Here is a 17,228-nt window from a genome sequence, read left to right on the forward strand (position 1 = left end):
CCTGGTGAGAGAGACAAACATACAGTGGGGTCTCTACTTAAGGACTTAATCCATATTGGAAGGTGGTTCTCAAGTTGAAAAGTTCTTATGTTGAATCTGCATATCCCATAGGAATACATTGAAAACCATTTAATCCGTATCTGCTCTTTTCCGTCCATAGAAACTACAGTGGAACCTCTACTTAAGAACTTAATCTGTTTTGGAATGGTGTTCTTAAGTTGAAACGTTCTTAAGTTGAAGCAAAATGTCCCATAGGAATGGACTGAAAACCAATTAATCCGTTCTGGCTGTTTTTTTTGTTATGTAGAGGTGCGTTCGTACATTGAAGCATTAGTTCCCATAGGAACTAATGCAAAGCTGGTTAATACGTACTCTACCACTAGGGGGAGAATTTTTTTTTAACCTAAGATGACCTAAGGTTAAAAAAAGAGCAGGAAACGTTTTTTTTCCTGTTCTTATGTTAAATTTCTGTTCTCAAGTAGAAGCAAAATTTGGCAAATGGAGCTGTTCTTAAGTTGGATTGTTCTTAAGTAGAGACATTCTTAAGTAGAGACCCCACTGTACTCGATCTTACCCATCTTCAGGGGAGAAGCAAGGTCCGGCCCGGTTAGGACTTAGGTGGGGGATAAACAGCAAATCCCAGGAATCATCAGAAAGGATCCTGGTTCAAGCCAAGGAGCTGCCAGTCGGGTGTTGAGCAAGATGGAGCAAGGATACAACCGCGCATAAAGGTAGCTTTTCCACACCTGTGTCAATCCAATTGGTTTAACTGGTCTGGTCTGAGTGGGATTGGTTTTAGCCCCATTGCTTTTCCAAGGAGAAAAGTCAACATCGACCTTCATGGCTAGGAGTGGAGCAGAAAGCAGAGGAAAAGAGACAAGGGGAGCCTTGAGTCCATCATCCTAAAGAGGCAGCCCGTGGCCTCTCAGGTGGATGTTGCTATTTCGGGAGCCATACATCAGAACAGGCTTTCTTCGCCTGCTTTCCACTCCGGTTCTCCCACGGGGATCCCCCGTCTCAGGTCAGTGATGTCAAACGGCACTAATCTAAAGCAAACGCCGGATGAATAATTGAGCAAAGCAGAAAGCTGGGCTTTTGTAGTGACGTCTTCCTTTCCGCCCGTCCCAAAGCTCCTGGAGGGTGGTTTCATTTTGGCGTTTGATGGCATTAAAAAGCGAATATGCGGACACCTGCGCATGTATGCACCCCACCCCGCCATACTGTACCTTTGGTGGTCGGCAATGTTAGAAGAGGCCATTTCCGGCATTCTGAATGTTAAAAATCAGAGGAGTACAGTGAAATTTAGGGATGCAGTCAATCTGCTAATCAGCAAACAGATCCCAGCCTTTTGAGAGACCTCTAAGCACAAGCTTCTTTGAACACCACACACACATTTTGAATGCCAGTGACAATATTGTGTGGCCCTACTGCATTTTCTACAGGAAGTCTTCTCTCCTTGAGCTCTTATCAGGCCAGACCTCAAATTCTACAACATGGAATTGAGAATAATCATCTCCCCCCCACTTCTTTTCTGGACTACCCATAAATTGTCACGCAGGAGAAAGGGTGCAGACGGCTTGCAAAGTCCCCTAGGAAGGAAGGAAGAAAAGCCAGCGAAGAAAAACAGACAGGAAGTCTAGCCCTTCTTGGCAAAGGATTCCTGGAAAGCAGACTGAGAAAGCTTGGTTAAAAAAAACCACCACCACCTCTGAAACCCGCCCCCCCAAAGCTAAGAATGACGGGAATTATAACATTTGAATTCTATTCTTGCACTTAGTAGCATTTTGAGCTGACTCGGTTCCCATTTGGGGAGAGAAAAAGTGGACAGAAATCCAACCAAGGAACAACAAAAACCAAGTATTTTTGGTTTTGACAGCGAAACCATGCAGGAGCCTACGGGAAGCTGATCACTGTGCTATCAAATCTCTGGTGAGGCAGTCTAACCTTTGCTTTAAGGAAGGGAAGAAGTGCAGGAATGAGCACCAAGCGGTGGGTCACGCCAGTCCAGTGTGGTAGATGTCAGGGCCTTCTTTCCCATCTGTCATGCACGCTTAACGAAAAGCCCTAGTCTTCTATCACTAACTACCAAGGAACAGAGAAACCCACCACTCTTTGTCCACCGAGGACAAGTGTAGGAAACTGAGACCCTGGAGCTTAATCCATCCTTCTTAGACTCTCAATCTGGTCCTCTGGTGGAAACGGCTCCTCTTCGCTTCAGATCCTCAATATCAGTGGTTTGGAACGATCAGAGGAATAGGGTTCCTGGGTACGATTCAGAAACGGACGGTTGTCCTCCGAATGGATGGGTTCTCTGGCACTCATCAAAGCCAATGGTTTCTCACCCTTTCGGGGGGGATTTCATCAATCCCTTTGATGAAAGCCCCATGCCTCACCCTCTCCAGGAAAAAAAATGCAAATAGATGCACATTTTAAAAACGCAAGTTCCCAATTATAACCATTCCCCCCCCCACTGGACTCACAGAACCTGAGGCTCTTCCACAGACTTTCTCGGGGTTCCCAGTTGCTGGATAAGAACCCAAGATCCTGGATTGTCTACTTCAGTGGTCTTCAATCTTGGGTTCTCCAAAAGATTCTTGGGCAAAAACTCTCAGAGGTCTTTCAACATTAGATGTGCTGGCCAGAATTACACAATTAATACCTCGGGTTGTTAACAAGTAGGCAATAATAATTGTAGATCTCGAGATGAAAAAGTCCCCCACAAATCATGGTAGTAGAAGGTGGGCTGCCCACCTCTCTATAACTCCAGTTGTCTATGGATGTTCACAAAAGACCATTGAGCATGTTTTAGCTATTCTTCAACACCCCCAATTAGCTCGTACTCAGTAGCGACTGCGCTTAAATTCACACAACTATACTCAACCTAATCGTCTGCTGAGGTATAACGTACAATTTTGGAACTTGTACCTTTGGGTTAACAAGACCTGCAAACCTACTTTGAATTGAGTAATTGGATTGTAACCTCTGAATTGAGTCTCTCAATTTAGATATACTCTCCTAGAGAAAGGAAGTCATGAAAGATCTAAGAGCATATATTGAAGTCAACCACTTTGGGGTGGGGCAACAAGGCTAAAACGTGTCCTCGTCCTCAAAACGGGGCCCAAGCTCTCCAATAACCATGAATTAAGCCTTAACACAAAGCTGGTTTCAACAAGCTTCTCAATGACTGCCCCCCATAGGTGGATGCAGAATATGGAAATCTGCTTTTGAAAGGTAACAGGGCTCTCTGGAAAAGACAAGAAGGGCAGGAGGAAAAAGAAAAAGACCATGTACGAGATGGACCGACTCCCCAAAGGAAGCCACTGGCTTGAGTTTGCAAGAACTGATCAGGGCGGTTGAGGCAAGGACATTGTAGACATCACTTATTCATGGGGTCACCAAAAGTGACTTGACGGCACACGGCAACCACAACACTGATGTGATGTTCTTTTTGTGGGACGAATGGGCTGACCTAATAGGGAATGCAAGAACAAGGGGAGGTGATGTTCAGCATGGGGTCGGCTGCAAGGAGAGGGGTCTTAGTAGCCAGGCCTGTGGACGGCAGGCTCCCAAGACCCTAACGGCCCATCCCAGCCAACCCCTGAGGGCCAACGCACAGCCTTTGGCTTTAAAATCATCCCCACAGCTCCAGAGTCAATCTGCCCCCCACCCCTCCCAGCGTCAACTTCAAAGAACACCCAGGGGCCAGAGCTGATTCATGTCAAACTGCTTTATTACATCTTAAATAACAGTACATTTTAATATAGTATCTATCTTGCATCCAGCTTTCTTGAAGTACACTGACTTTAAAATTAAATACAAAAGTGAAGGATACAAGGATGCGGAGAAAGCTCTACGGAGAAGAATCCCATGAGGGGGAGGGAGGGTGGGTGGGTTTTTTTTTGGGGGGGGGGGGGAGTTTTTCTTTTAAATTTTCCAAAATGCCAATTCCAGGCCTAAAAACGCACAATTACAGCACATTTTTGTACAGGATCTTGCAAAGAGAGAGAGAGAGAGAGAATATATATATATCCCCAAATCCATTAAAAGCCATTGCCCGCAGCAAAGAAGACATTCTGATACGGCGGATAAAGGGGACCAAAGTTTTGACCCAATATGATTTGCCATCTTGAACGGTCTTAAGGGTTCATCTCCCCACCCCACCTGCCTTTTCAATTTCCAAAAGACAAAGCCAGGGAAGGCCTGTTGGGTTATGAAAAAAACAACAACTAATCTGTTTAGCATGGCTCATTGGATAACAAGCCAGCCGCCTACTGGGAATTTTCAAAGTGTTATTCCCCACCCCTTTCCCACTCCCATGGATCAAACCATCAATGTTTATTTGAACAGGCGGTTCCTTTTTTTTTGTCTTTCTCGAAAATTAAGGATAGCTTCTTTACAGCACTACTCCGAAATGTGCATAGCTTGGCAACTTTTCATTCCTCCTTGTTTTTTTTTTTTTCCTGGTTATGCACAGGGTAGCAACAATAAATGAGATTAGCAATGGTTACAGCTTTCTTTCGTTCTTTTTTTTTAAATGAAGAGGTTATTTCTTGAAAGAAAACACAGAGAAGGACGCATAAGTCTTATATGCACCTTAGCATTTCTACAGCATGCGATTCTAAAGAGTAATCCAACCCAGTATGGCAAACCAAAACAATTTTTCTCTTTCCATTGTTCATGTTTTTTTTTAACTTAGAAAGTTTGAAGATCATTATTTTCAAAAAAACATTGATTTTATACATTGTTTTTCATACACAAAGAATCGATGGAATAGCCAAGCGCTGGACAAGGGTCTCTTTTCCGACCTACCTCCACCCCCCACCCTCCCAAACCCCGAGAGAATCTTGCTTGTTGGTTGAGATTATGGGGTAGTGTTAGGCTATGAATGGCCCTCCATTGGGGCCATCAAAAATTCCAAACTATGCAAATAAATGGATCACAATTATTGTGAGGTGGGGTGGAGGGGGAGAAAAAAAACCTAAAGTTTGCATTTTGTTACCCATAAAAGGTGAAAGATTTTTTTTCTTAAACAAACATTCAATATCATGTACAGCGTGTGCTTGGTTATCTTACTTCCTAACATTATCCTATATATGCAATATTTGTGCAACCATTTGTGACACTAAGACTGAAATAATAATAATAATAATAATAATAATAATAATAAAAAGAATCTAGGGACTAAATTTACAGCATTAACAATCCCAGAGGTGACTGGGCTTGGACTCCCTTGTCTTGGCTCAACAATTGACTGAAAAAGCAAATTGCGTTTTTTAAAAAAAAAAGAATAGAAAAGAAAGAAAATAGAAATGGAAATATGGACAAAACGTAGCTATCAATCCTGCTACAAACACGACTTCGAAGTTTGAAAGTGAGATTAAAACAAGGCCCTCCCACCCCCAACTCATAAAGTCAGTAAAACCAGATCAATGGTTTGCAATTTTTAAACTACAGTGAAAGTTAAATGTTGTATGCTTCATAATGTTTTTTTTTTCTCTTTTGTTATTATTATTTTTTTGTCTGGACATGCTTACAACAAGTGTGGTTTTTTTCTTTAGTTTTCTAGACGAAAAGTGGTCCCAAAAGGATCGCACAATTTTAACTTCTTTTGCTATTTTTTTTGTATATAATGGCGGAATTTCTTCTTCTAGAGAAAATTGTGCTCTTCAGTTCGGCAACAGGAGACGTGAATGATCTCGCCCTTTGGTGGGTGGGTAGGAAGCGGGGTGGGGGGGAAGGAGAGGCGGGGATGTCCGAGTTAGTACAGTTGGATTCAATACATTATTTCAAACTTTCAATTGTTGGGAAAGTCTTCCAGTCAGTGTGGACTCCACTGCTATTCTAACACAGAAAACACACAGGAGGGTTTTGTTAAGCCTTAAGACCATTGTGATGCGCTGCCAACTTTTAATGCTCATTTCCCTCCTCCTTAGTTATGGCTAACCTGGGTAACAGTGGTCCTACTATGCCCTCCGCCCCCAATTCTCGAGATAGCAAATCCATCAGTCACTCCATTGCCTGTCAAAGATCAGTCTCAAGACAGGATGAGACTTGGTACTGCGACCTGAAATGCTCTCAAAGATCAATACAGGAGAAGCCTTGAGAAGCTCTCTGCAAGGAGATAGCGATGTGGAATGGCTGATGTGGATTAATTTTTTTAGGGTGGACACCGAGCTGGTGCTGCATCAAACACAAGAACCAAAGTATGTTAAAGGTGGGGGAGCAAGACAGGGCAAGGCCATCAGTGTGGCATGAATATTGAATGGTGTAAATTGTCCCACCCACTGAATCAACACAATGTGTGTTAATTGATCAGGCTCCACGGATGCGATCTATTCCGTTTGGGGCTACAACTGGGCTTAAGCCGAGGAACATGAATTGCAACCCTTCTGGATGAGATCTAAAACCTGATGGATCCATTTTGTCGACATCCTATTTTCTTGCATTGCCCCCCCAGAGGTGCCAAAAAGGTATACGGCCTCTGATGCTGGAGGATCTATATAACCAAGAGAACTAACATCCCTCAAGAGCCTTTAACCCTACATCCAAATCATGCAAGTTTACGGAGAGGCACTGGCTGTGGATGAGAGACCTCTGAACACCCAACCCCCACTATACAGGGATGCGGTTAAAAACAGTGTCCCCTTCACTGGCCCTCACTATTCCTGGCTAGGTGTCAATTTCCCTGTCCCGCTCCATGCCGTTGCTAACTAGGGTTTTTCTTTAATCAAGGGACACAGAAATACATGCACATCTTTCCACCCCACCCGCCTTTTTTATTTAAAAAAAAATACCTAGAGAGACTTTAGTTCCAGATCTTGAGGAAGCTATCCCAGGATCCTGTTGCCACTGCCATGCCATCATCAGTTACGCCTAAGCAACTGACGCGGTTATCATGGCCAGCGAGGACACCTAGAAATTGAAGAGGGAGAGAGGGAGAGAGAGATGGGAGAAACACAAACTTCAGATGTGACAGGTATCCAAGTATCATGATTGTGTGGCGTAAGAACCACAGTGTAAACCCAACTCTCGGCTTCGTGGGTTGTTGACTGGGCTTCTATAGTTTAGGTTCTTCTTTGGAAGTGATGCCATGGGATGCATATTTTAAGCAGGCTCCCTCCGTTGCTCTAAGGCTAGAAGTCCTTAAGCATTAAAGCGGCTCAATGAGTTTGCAACAAGCCTCCCCACGTGTACATGTTGGCGAGGGAAAGAGGCGTCCTTGCGGGAACAACTCTCGTTACTTATCAGACCTGTCCTGGATTATTTATTTATTCGATTTATAATGCAAGAGTTCTCCGACTGTGAAGCTCCAGAGATACATCCACGAGAGCCCTGGGCTGAACAAGCTCTGTGGTTTCAATCTCCAGCTGTGGAGCCAGAGGTTGGGAGTCTGATGTCCCACAAGGCCTCTTTGACAGGGACTGGATTTGATGATCCATTGGGTCCCTCTTCCAGATCTACAGGTCTAAGGTGATGATGATGAAACGGTGGCAGTCAGTCAACTATTAGGCACTGGACACATTGAATATCCAGCCAATTCAGCCATCCACATATGTTGTAGGAGGGTTGCATTGAGTAGGTTTAAAAATCTCAGCATGACTAGCAATCCTGTCTGGGCCAAACCTTTCAACAACATCACCTGAGACTTTCCATATGAAAATGCCTGTTGTGACTGAAATACTGCTTTGGTGAACAAGCTGCCAGAGCTATGCAAAGGTGAAGGAAGGTTCCAGGTTGAGTCCGCAGCACCTGGGCTGCAAGGAGAGATATTCCTGTACCACCTGAGGAGCTATCGAAGCCCAGAAGCCCAAGGAGCTGTTTAGTACCTCAGGACATTTCTGCTGGTGCCACAAAATCAAGTCCAATGATGTGGCAGGGTTTCTCTCCCCCCCCCCCGTACACATGAAGAGTCAATGGCTGATGTGTTTACAATGAATGAGAGGAAGAATACAGTGTTACCTTTGAACACGGTACGCTAACGCCTACTCAGGAAATCCTGGAGCTAGGAAATTATTAGTGACCAAAAGAGGTCTGGTTCTGGCGATATAGTGGGCAAGCCGTCAATTTTCTTTTCAACTCAGGACGACTCAAACTTAATCCACCTTCTGCAGCCGTCCTTGAATGGAATGCATGCGGCTGATTTTGTACAAGGAATGGCTTTTGCGTTCTGATTTAACAAAACAAGACTGCAATTGTGCACTTACTATCCCCTCCCCATGAAATGAGTTAAGAGGTTCATGAAGATGCCACCTCTGCTTTACCTGTTCGCAAGGATTTGGGGGGGGGGGGGAGAACTTGAATTGAAGGACTTGCGGTCAAGTCGGACTTAAGTCAAACCAGTGACTCCAACTTGGGTTTGTTTTTTTGCAATGACTCAGACCCCACCCGTCCCAGCTGTATTTTAATGTGAGCTTTTGCGGACACATCCACGAAAGCTCACATCAAAATATGGCAGTCAGTCTTTCGCGAATACATTGTCAAAACACTGTCGTTGTCTTTACTTTAGGCCATAAAATGAACAGCGACAAATTGTTGCTTAACATTTCCATAACAGCCCCTGGTGTAATGCCCAAAGAAATATAGACCAGGTTTAAGAATGTAGGTGCAGACTTTACGATGAGCTCCTTGCCTGAATCATCCTGAGGATATTTCACCTAATTAAGATTAAACAGGCAACCCAACTACATCTAAGTGGCCTGCCGTGGGTTGAAAACAGAACAGGCGAGCACAGGTAAATCGCTTCTCCAATAAAAAGATGGCAAACAAGTCTATCTAAGACTGGTCGCCAGGAAGAAGAAATAATGGAGCACTATACTATGCAAACACGGCTATGTACTGTAAGATATTGGTTCCTTATGCCCACCCTCTTAAAGAGTTAAAAGCACGCCCTTTTCCTTAACAGGAGTACGGCTGCTTTTCCATGCCCTCTCCCAAGATACGTAAGATATATTTAATCAAGGCCTGAAGTGCAACACCTCCACTCCCACGCTCAGTAACTGAAGCGCAGGCTAGAGAAATGAAAAATAACTTGAAAGCCAAGCTCAACCACTGGCCGAAATCACACAGTTGCAACTCTTCGGAGACTGTAACTCTTCATATGTCAGCTGGGGCTATCATGTTAAAAAAAAAACCTATCTAGCATCTAGATTTGTCTTTATGGGGCAAGTAACGTTTCAGAGAACAATATTAAAAAAAAACCAAGGAAGCAAAGAAAATGCAGCAGTAGTTTAAATTATGCAAAACTAACACCTGAAGTCCGTGTTTATTGCTGGTTGCTGCTCCCATGTGTAAGAGGTATACGTCCTTTTGAGACACAGCACATAGTACTATGGGTGCTGTGTATGTAGAAGGTGATGGGGGCAAGGTCTGATGAAAGCTGGAGAGAGCTGGGGATGCTGTTCCTGGACTTAAGGCCTCCGCCTTCCAAAATTCACACGCACACGCATAACAAGCTCTGCTTGTTGTGCTCCATCCTCCCTTTGAGCTCTTATTGTTTGCTTGCTTGGTGTGCACACACACGCACGTACTATTTTTAGCCCAAACGCTGCTAAAAGCGTACCTGCTCTGTCCGCTTTGAGTGTGTCCCACACATTGCAGTTGAAGTCGTCGTAGCCGGCGAGGAGGAGGCGCCCGCTCTTGGAGAAAGCTACAGAGGTGATGCCACAGATGATGTTGTCATGGGAATAAACCATCAGCTCCTGGTCGGCACGGAGATCAAAAAGCCGGCAGGTGGCATCATCGGAGCCGGTGGCAAAGGCATTGCCGTTGGGGAAGAACTGGAGGGAAACAACAAGCACACATACATGGGTGCTATCGCACAGAGAAAGACGGGACCCAGCCCACCACAGACCTCAAGGGCAACTGGGAAGCTATTTCCTTCTCTGGTGAGAAAATCATCTCTAGAACGGCCAGGCATCCTCCATGGTGGAGGAACACAGATTCATTCTTTTTTTAAAAAAAAACACCCCCGTCTCCCCACAAGAAGAGTTACGTACACAGATGGCATTGATGTCTGACTCGTGGCCGGTGAAGGTCTGCCGGCACATCCCTTCTCGAACGTCCCACAGCTTCGCAGAGGCATCACAGGCACCAGAAACAAAACACTTGGAATCGGGAGCAAGGGACAAGCTCATGACATCCCCGGTGTGGCCGGTAAAGGTGGTTGTTTGTTGGCCTGTTTCTATGTCCCAAAGGGCGCTGGCAGGAAAAGGGTGCAATTTAATTTTTTTAAACGAAAAATGACCAAAAACATTTGAGAAAGAAATCATGAGAAAAGAGAAGAGCGTTTATAAAACACCTGATGCCAGCGGTGGACAACCTGTAGACCCGCCCTAAGATGAGATCTAAACCTAATAAATTCACGGCAAAGGCAAAATTCAGAAAAATATTCCCATTTAACTTCTTGCTCACCAACTGTGGTACCCACTTCAGCCCTCCAGATAAACCCAAGGCAGACTGATATTCAAAACTGATCTTTATGCAAATTTCCAGTTTGTATTATTATAGCAAATCCGACTGATCTGGGATGGACACAGACAGATCTAGATTTGATGCTCTGTTTTAAGTTCTATTAGCATCACCTCCCTGGTTCAAACACCAGGAAGTTTTTTTAAAAAAATCTATGCCAAATCTCTCCTGTCTCCCTAGTTAAAGCTTATCCATTAACAGCCCAGAAATAATATGCTTATTTGCCGGAGTTGCATTTTACAAGAGAACAGCAGCAACTTCACGTACAATTGGCGATAAATGCACCTGTCATTATTATAATTAAGGTTGCAAGAATGTTCTGCCATCTCTTGGCTTCCGAGCCAATGCGCGGTCTTACGGCCAACTGGTGCATTACCTCAGTGAAAACGTCAACGGCAGACAGGAAAGCTAATACTTTGCTGCATACGATGAAGCGGACTCCAGATTGAGTCATAACAAACACCTTAATATTTATGAGGTCAGAAGACACTGTTGTTTTTCTTCCTTACACAAAACAGCAGCAGTCTTTTGAGGAGCAACACAATTTCCTTGTCATTAATCCTCTGTTTCACATTCAGACATGCAGATGAAAACAGTGTGGGTGGAAAGGAAAGGTTTGTGGGATTAAGGTCTCCAGTACGGTCCATTGCATCTTAAAGTTGATTCTGGATTTTCCTAAAGGGAAATACTGCAAAACCTGAGGACGCATCTAGACTAGAACCTCTCATTCCCCACTTGAAGGAAGCCCTACAGTATGATCGGTAAGCAGTCATATGTGGAAGAGTCTACGACTTCTGGAAGTACAGACCAAGCTTAGGTGCTCCTTAACCTTAGAAGTGCAGAGCTGGAAGGGACCTTGTGGATCATCAAGTTCAGCCCCTGACAAGGAGGCCTAGTGGGGAATCGAACTCCCAACCCCTGGTTCCACGACCAGATGCCTAAGCCACTGAGCTATCCAGCTGTTGAGACGGGAAATGCTGCAACCTCATTTAGCCACCAAGGAATACTCTTATGCACAGGATCTCACCCAACACAGATTTAGACAGTCACAACATTAGCAAAAAGATTTCCTTAATTCTATTTAAGAACAAGGTGCTGTCGCTCTGCTCCTTACCAAGTTGTATCTCCAGAGCTGGTCACGATTTGATTATCGTCCACAAAACGGCAACATGACAAATAGCCTATTGAAAGGAAGAGGAAGAAGAGAGAGACATAGGTCACACAATAGACTTTGTGAATACCTACAGTTCCATATTTACTTTCCATGCTTACAGTCTTCATTATCAACTGCTGTCTTCAACAGCTAGATGGGGTGGGGATGGGGGTAACTGGTGGCTTTCTCAATGCTTTCTGGACTTCCACTTCCAGCATTCCTCAGTGCTGATTCTGCTGGCAAGGGCTGATGGGACCTGCACAGGTGGGTCACCCCTAAGCTAGACGGAGGTGTAGACCAGACCAAAGGGATGTCCTCTGTCTCTGTACATTTCAGGAAATGTGCATTTGCAGACTATAATACCATAATCCTGCTTCAAAGTCATTTCACAATTTACGATACAGAATGAAGGCCACACGGCTTGGCTAAGGCAAACCAGCCCGTTCTTCCTCATTCCCAGCATTCTCAACCAGCTCCGTAGTCTATGGATATTGTAACAGACCGATTCACCAGCACCAGAGATTATGAGTTTAGCAGATGATGGTTCTGTTTGCTTTATAAAAGGTGTCCCCGGTGGGCCACACAGCTAACTTGTTCACCAGAAGCACAGATCTAGTTGCATCGCCCTCTATTTGCATCCATAAAGGCCAACCCCAAGATTTGCCTACCTAAGCAAGAATATTTTCCAAGAATCTTCTGAGTCACACCCCTCACAGTCTTTGTGGCAATGTCTTGCTAACTATCTCTTTCCAGCCTCTGTGCTATGCAAAGATGCAATGACCCTAGCAGGAAATTTACCTCGAATTGCTTCAAAAGAAACACCATCCCTCTACTAAAAAAAGAAAACAAAAAGACACACACAGCTCCACTTTTCTGCCTCATAAGGCAGAAAAGAACACTTTCCTTGTGGAACATCTCCCACCATTATGGCCACAAGAAAAGGTCAGTTTTAATGGAGCTTCAATACCTACAGGAGCATGCACTTCTTACGGGCTTGCTCAAAAGCCAGATTAGGTGTGGGTGCACACCCCCCCCCAAATGCACAACTCTGAAGGTGGCTTAACACATCTGCTCTTCATTACCTGGGAGTTATGAACATTTTCGACTTACTGGGCTATAAATAACTCTTCACTGCTGAGTAACCTCAGTTCCCCTCTGCGCGCCGTTCATAGAAGGCTCCCTTTAGTCTGTATCAGGGAGGCCTGGCAGCCGCGAGAGCCAGCACGACACAGGGCCCCCCTAAGGTCTCCTCTTAAGAATTGTTGAAAGGTTTTTCCGGAGCCAAGCTGGTCCCCTCTGGAGGAAGAGGTTTTCTGCACTTGGGCACACCTAGAAATCTGATCCTTTTACAGAAGCATAAAGACCCTGCCGAGGATGCAGCCTGGTTCTAGGGAGAAATGGGGCAACCTGGTGTAGCTCACTGGATATATTGCAACCCATCTCAGGAGCAAATGGGAGCTTTCAGAAGCTCTGAAGCCCACACGATGGTGCTCCCCTGTTGACAACGAGGGCGCCCTGAGGAACACAACGCCCCCCCCCGGCTACTTGCTCTCCAATCCGAGGGCTGTGCTAAGTCTTACATCAAGGCCAGTGGGCCCAACGAATCTGCAAGACCGGCTCATTTCCTTCATTCTTTGGTCTTTCAAGGTGATTCAACAACTGCTCCATTTTCTAGACACTTCTGGAAATCACAGGCCAGCTGTAGGACACAAATTTCTAGCAGATCCCTTTTTAGGCCCTCTCAACAAATTATGATTCTCACGACTCCTGGTGGGAAAGCCATGATTAAGCAAAGTAACTCTAGAGTGTGGATGCCGTAGAATTGGACCAGATTGTTCTATATGCACAACTCCTTAAAATCTATAGCAGCCTTAACCTTTGATGAGTGCTTCAGCAACTCTGATCAGATGAATCACATACTATTGATTTAAAAACTGGTAGAAGAAACACTCAGGTTTTCTGGCCAATTTTTTAAAAAAAGAACCACAATTTGATCATGTTATTGGCCTAAAAAGAAAAACCCCATGTTCACGCTTATGTTGATCTCATAACATTTACCTTTGATACAGCGAAGAATAGCCTAAGTTTTCTTCCACGCCCACTATGACACGCATACCAACAGAAAAACTGATGGACCACTTGTGTTCCTATGCAAATCATCTAGCATCAAAGGCTATTTGTATGCGTGCGATGGAACACCTGTGTTCCTGGACCAAACATCCCGAAACTTCCCCCCTCCCCAAGAAATCACAGAATGGGAGACGCCCTGTGCTTAATGGCACGAAACTGCACTCACCTGTGTGGCCGGCCAATTCGCGGCTAACACGCACGTTGCCTTCGCGTGTTTTCAGGTTGTAAATGGAGCAAATGTTATCCAGGCCACCACAGGCCACGTAGTTTCCAGAGGGAGCATATGCACAGGTCATGACCCAAGAGGAGCGCAGAGGAATGGCGTGGACCTAGAATCAGAAGGGAGGCTGGTCAGTGAGCCATTGTGTCCAGCTTCTGGCCTGAAACGGCCCTACTGTGGGGCCAACAGGGAGAGAAGAGGAATCGCGCAAACCCCTGATCTGCAGGGCCGCAAGCCATCATGGAGCGTCCATGTGTTTCTCCACACTGATGCATCAGACACTGCGTAGGGACTGAGACATCGGCAGCAATGAAAAGCTTTTCTACTTTCTTCTGCTTTCACTTGGGCAGCTCTCCGTAATATTTACCGACCAAAAACCACCTCCCCATTCGTGCCTGTATTCCATTTCTCCGTCTCTCACCCATTTACACAACTTCCAATTCTGAAACCGTGACTTTTAATTCCAAGAGGTGTTTTACACAGGTGGACGCTAAGCCCTTCTGCATGTTACACCCACCTCTTTAGAATCTGGATCTCTGTCATGTGCAAATACAGCCAAGATGCAAAGTCTTGTCTCAAGCTATGTATCTGGGCTAGTTTCTCACTACAGAAGTTCAAACCAGAAGCAAGACTTAGCCTCGCTCGGCTTTATGAGGGAAAAGAAAAAAAAACACCCAGCCAAATTTCAACCCCACCCTGTTCCTCCAAATGACACCCCTTGTAACAAAGCGAAAGAATACTGCATCCAAACAACTCTTTTATAAAGTTTCCCTTTTGCTGGTTTCCCCTCCCCAGCTCCTTCCAGCCAAGTTAGAATTAAGCAGCTGAACCCTCCTTATTGCCTTTACCTTGTTTGTGGTATAGCTGTCCCAGATGATCAACTTGCCGTCCTGTGATGCACTAACGAGAAGCCTGGAGGGAAGTGGCACAAAGGTGAACAACACGTCCATCAGAAATGCAGGAAGACAAATCCCAACCTTCAGCAAAGAGCTTCTGTTCTTCATCAGGAGCGGTTTGCACACTATAGCTTTGTTTGCGGAGCACACTAGGCGTGCAAAATGCTTCATTGCCTTTATCAGAATCTTGTCCACACAACCTTTTTAGCCTGCTCAGGTGTTAAGAGGTTATCAGGGAAGGCCATCTCTTGGTCCCACCACCTTCCCAGGTGCATTTGGTGGGGACACAAGAAAGAGCCTTCTGTATTGCTGCTCCTAGACTCTGGAACTCCCTCCCACTGGATGCCAGGCTGGTCCCCTTTGCTGTCCTTCCACAAGCAGGCAAAGACCTTTCTCTTCAAGCAGGCTTTCCCTGAGTGAATGGCTGCCTGAATAGGGTTTATAAATGGATTGTTATGCATTACCACTTGGACTGTGTTTTTAGTATTGCTTGTGTTTACTATTGCTCAGAGTGGTATTTGTTTGTTCCTTTTTAATATGTGTATATTAATCATGATTCGCTTTAATGTCTTTTAATGATGTAAGCTGTCTTTTTATACCCATTGTTTTTAGCTTCAAATATTGTTTTCCAACAATGTAAGCCGCCTTGGGTTGTTTTTAGGAAAAAGGCAGGAGTAAAAATATTTTCAACAAACTAACAAACAAATCCTGAGGGGAAACTGGGACAGTGATCTGCTCAAATCTGCCTATTTATCGAATGGTGTCAAGACCTCCATCCTCACAGACTGGATTTGGACAATCCTCTCATACGGAACTCCTTTCCTGTTCCAGCATCATGCAAATGATTTATTAAAAAAAAAAAACACAAGGAAACCAGTTATCCTAGCTTCCCACTCATTACATATGAAGTGGGAGCTACAGTAAACAGCTACCAAAAACACATGTATTTGCAAGGGAATTGTAAACCATGGGGCTGAGTGAGGAAATATAAAAACTGTGCAAAGACTAGCTTATTATATCAGGCAGGGATTGCCTGAACTGAGCTACTCAACTCTTCCAGAACAAGGAATACTGAAGGACTGTGCTCACCATAAACAAAATCCAACTGAAAATTAACTAACTTCCACTTTCAAACCGGACAGGGTCATCGAAGCTACCAACATGAATTTGACCAAATTCTGGGAGGCAGTGGAAGACAAAAGGGCCTGGTGGCCTCTGGTCCATGAGGTCACAAAGAGTTGGACATGACTTAACGACTAAGCAACAACAACTTTCACACCCTACCCTCCCAGATCTTTTCTATTCTGAATGATACAAATACTGTATTGAGGGTTCAGTAAAATGCTTAAGAGTACTGCAGATTATTTTACTTGCATAACCAAGCTCAACTGAATTAGTAAGATTGCCTTCATTAAAAGCATTCCCAACAGAGTTTGACTGATTCTATCACTATTTGCTCTGAGCAGGCAAATCAATAAAATTTAAATAAAAGGACGGGGGGGGGGGGGCCCAATATTTATATGAACTATTATGAGAAGACAAATTGTGGCAGCAAATGATAAATCTATATTCTCCCTGTTCACTAGAAAGTCTGCATCTTTGAGCAGCTAGAAGTGTTAGGGACTCAGAAAGGACATTTGAAAACAATTTCAGAAGAGTCACTAAATCTTTATTCTATCTTTAGTTCTCCTGAATTCCTGTAGGGCCACAACTGTATTTTTCCCCTCACAGAAGAATGGAACAATAATATTTTGAAGAACGCCTCCCAGTTCTGCTGCCAACAGAGGAGAACAAGGACTAACATTAGTTCTCAGTCTTGCACAATACTCTTGATGCTAGCTAGCGCAGGGTTCTGGAATTAGGAAACTTCCTATGAAGTAACTGAAAACTTGTTCTTCCCTTCACTCAGTAGAAGAAGAAAATAAATCTTTCCTCCATCAAAGAAAGTTAAGAGTACTTCCAAACCTTGTCTCTGGTCACACAAAGAAGTTAACCAGATACCAGGTATTGTCACATTTCTGCTACCTAGATCAGTGGTTCCCAACCTTGGGTCCCCAGATGTTCTTGGGCTGCAACTCACCGAAATATGGGCCAGCACAGCTGGTGGTAAAGGCTTCTAGGAGTTGCAGTCCAAGAACATCTGGGGACCCAAGGTTGGGAACCACTGACTTAGATTAAAAAACACTGATGTACACACACATGCACATTCACAAATGTGCGACATTTTCAATGAGGCTCCAGATAAATGTTGAGGATGTATCTCTGCTGGAAAGTAAAAGACAGCAGCCACTTGCATGCACTCCCCCAACTTGTGAATTGCAGCTACAACATCATAATTGATCATCATACTTTGTTACTGCTG

The 17,228-nt window shown here is 44.5% G+C and overlaps 1 protein-coding gene across 8 annotated transcripts in view; it reads right to left on the bottom strand.

The window, feature by feature from the left end:
• Positions 1 to 3,911: 3,911 nt before the first annotated feature.
• The window catches only part of GNB1 (G protein subunit beta 1), a 60,183-nt gene continuing 46,866 nt past the window's right edge, over positions 3,912 to 17,228 (bottom strand). For 3 of the 8 annotated variants that reach the window (XM_072977633.2, XM_072977636.2, XM_078379433.1), the window contains exons 5-11: positions 14,819 to 14,882; positions 13,917 to 14,079; positions 11,582 to 11,648; positions 9,996 to 10,197; positions 9,560 to 9,776; positions 6,795 to 6,912; positions 3,912 to 5,701 (exon numbers count right to left, since the gene is read on the bottom strand). In XM_072977633.2, the coding sequence (XP_072833734.1) occupies positions 6,806 to 6,912; positions 9,560 to 9,776; positions 9,996 to 10,197; positions 11,582 to 11,648; positions 13,917 to 14,079; positions 14,819 to 14,882 (820 nt within the window). In that variant the 3' untranslated portion in view covers positions 3,912 to 5,701; positions 6,795 to 6,805. Of the gene's footprint in view, positions 5,842 to 6,793; positions 6,913 to 9,559; positions 9,777 to 9,995; positions 10,198 to 11,581; positions 11,649 to 13,916; positions 14,080 to 14,818; positions 14,883 to 17,228 lie in introns of those variants that run through there. The other 5 variants (XM_072977635.2, XM_078379435.1, XM_072977634.2 and 2 more) reach the window with 3 other exon arrangements.

The sequence above is a fragment of the Pogona vitticeps genome, chromosome 7, assembly GCF_051106095.1.
Source record: "Pogona vitticeps strain Pit_001003342236 chromosome 7, PviZW2.1, whole genome shotgun sequence".
Classification (NCBI taxonomy): domain Eukaryota; kingdom Metazoa; phylum Chordata; class Lepidosauria; order Squamata; family Agamidae; genus Pogona; species Pogona vitticeps.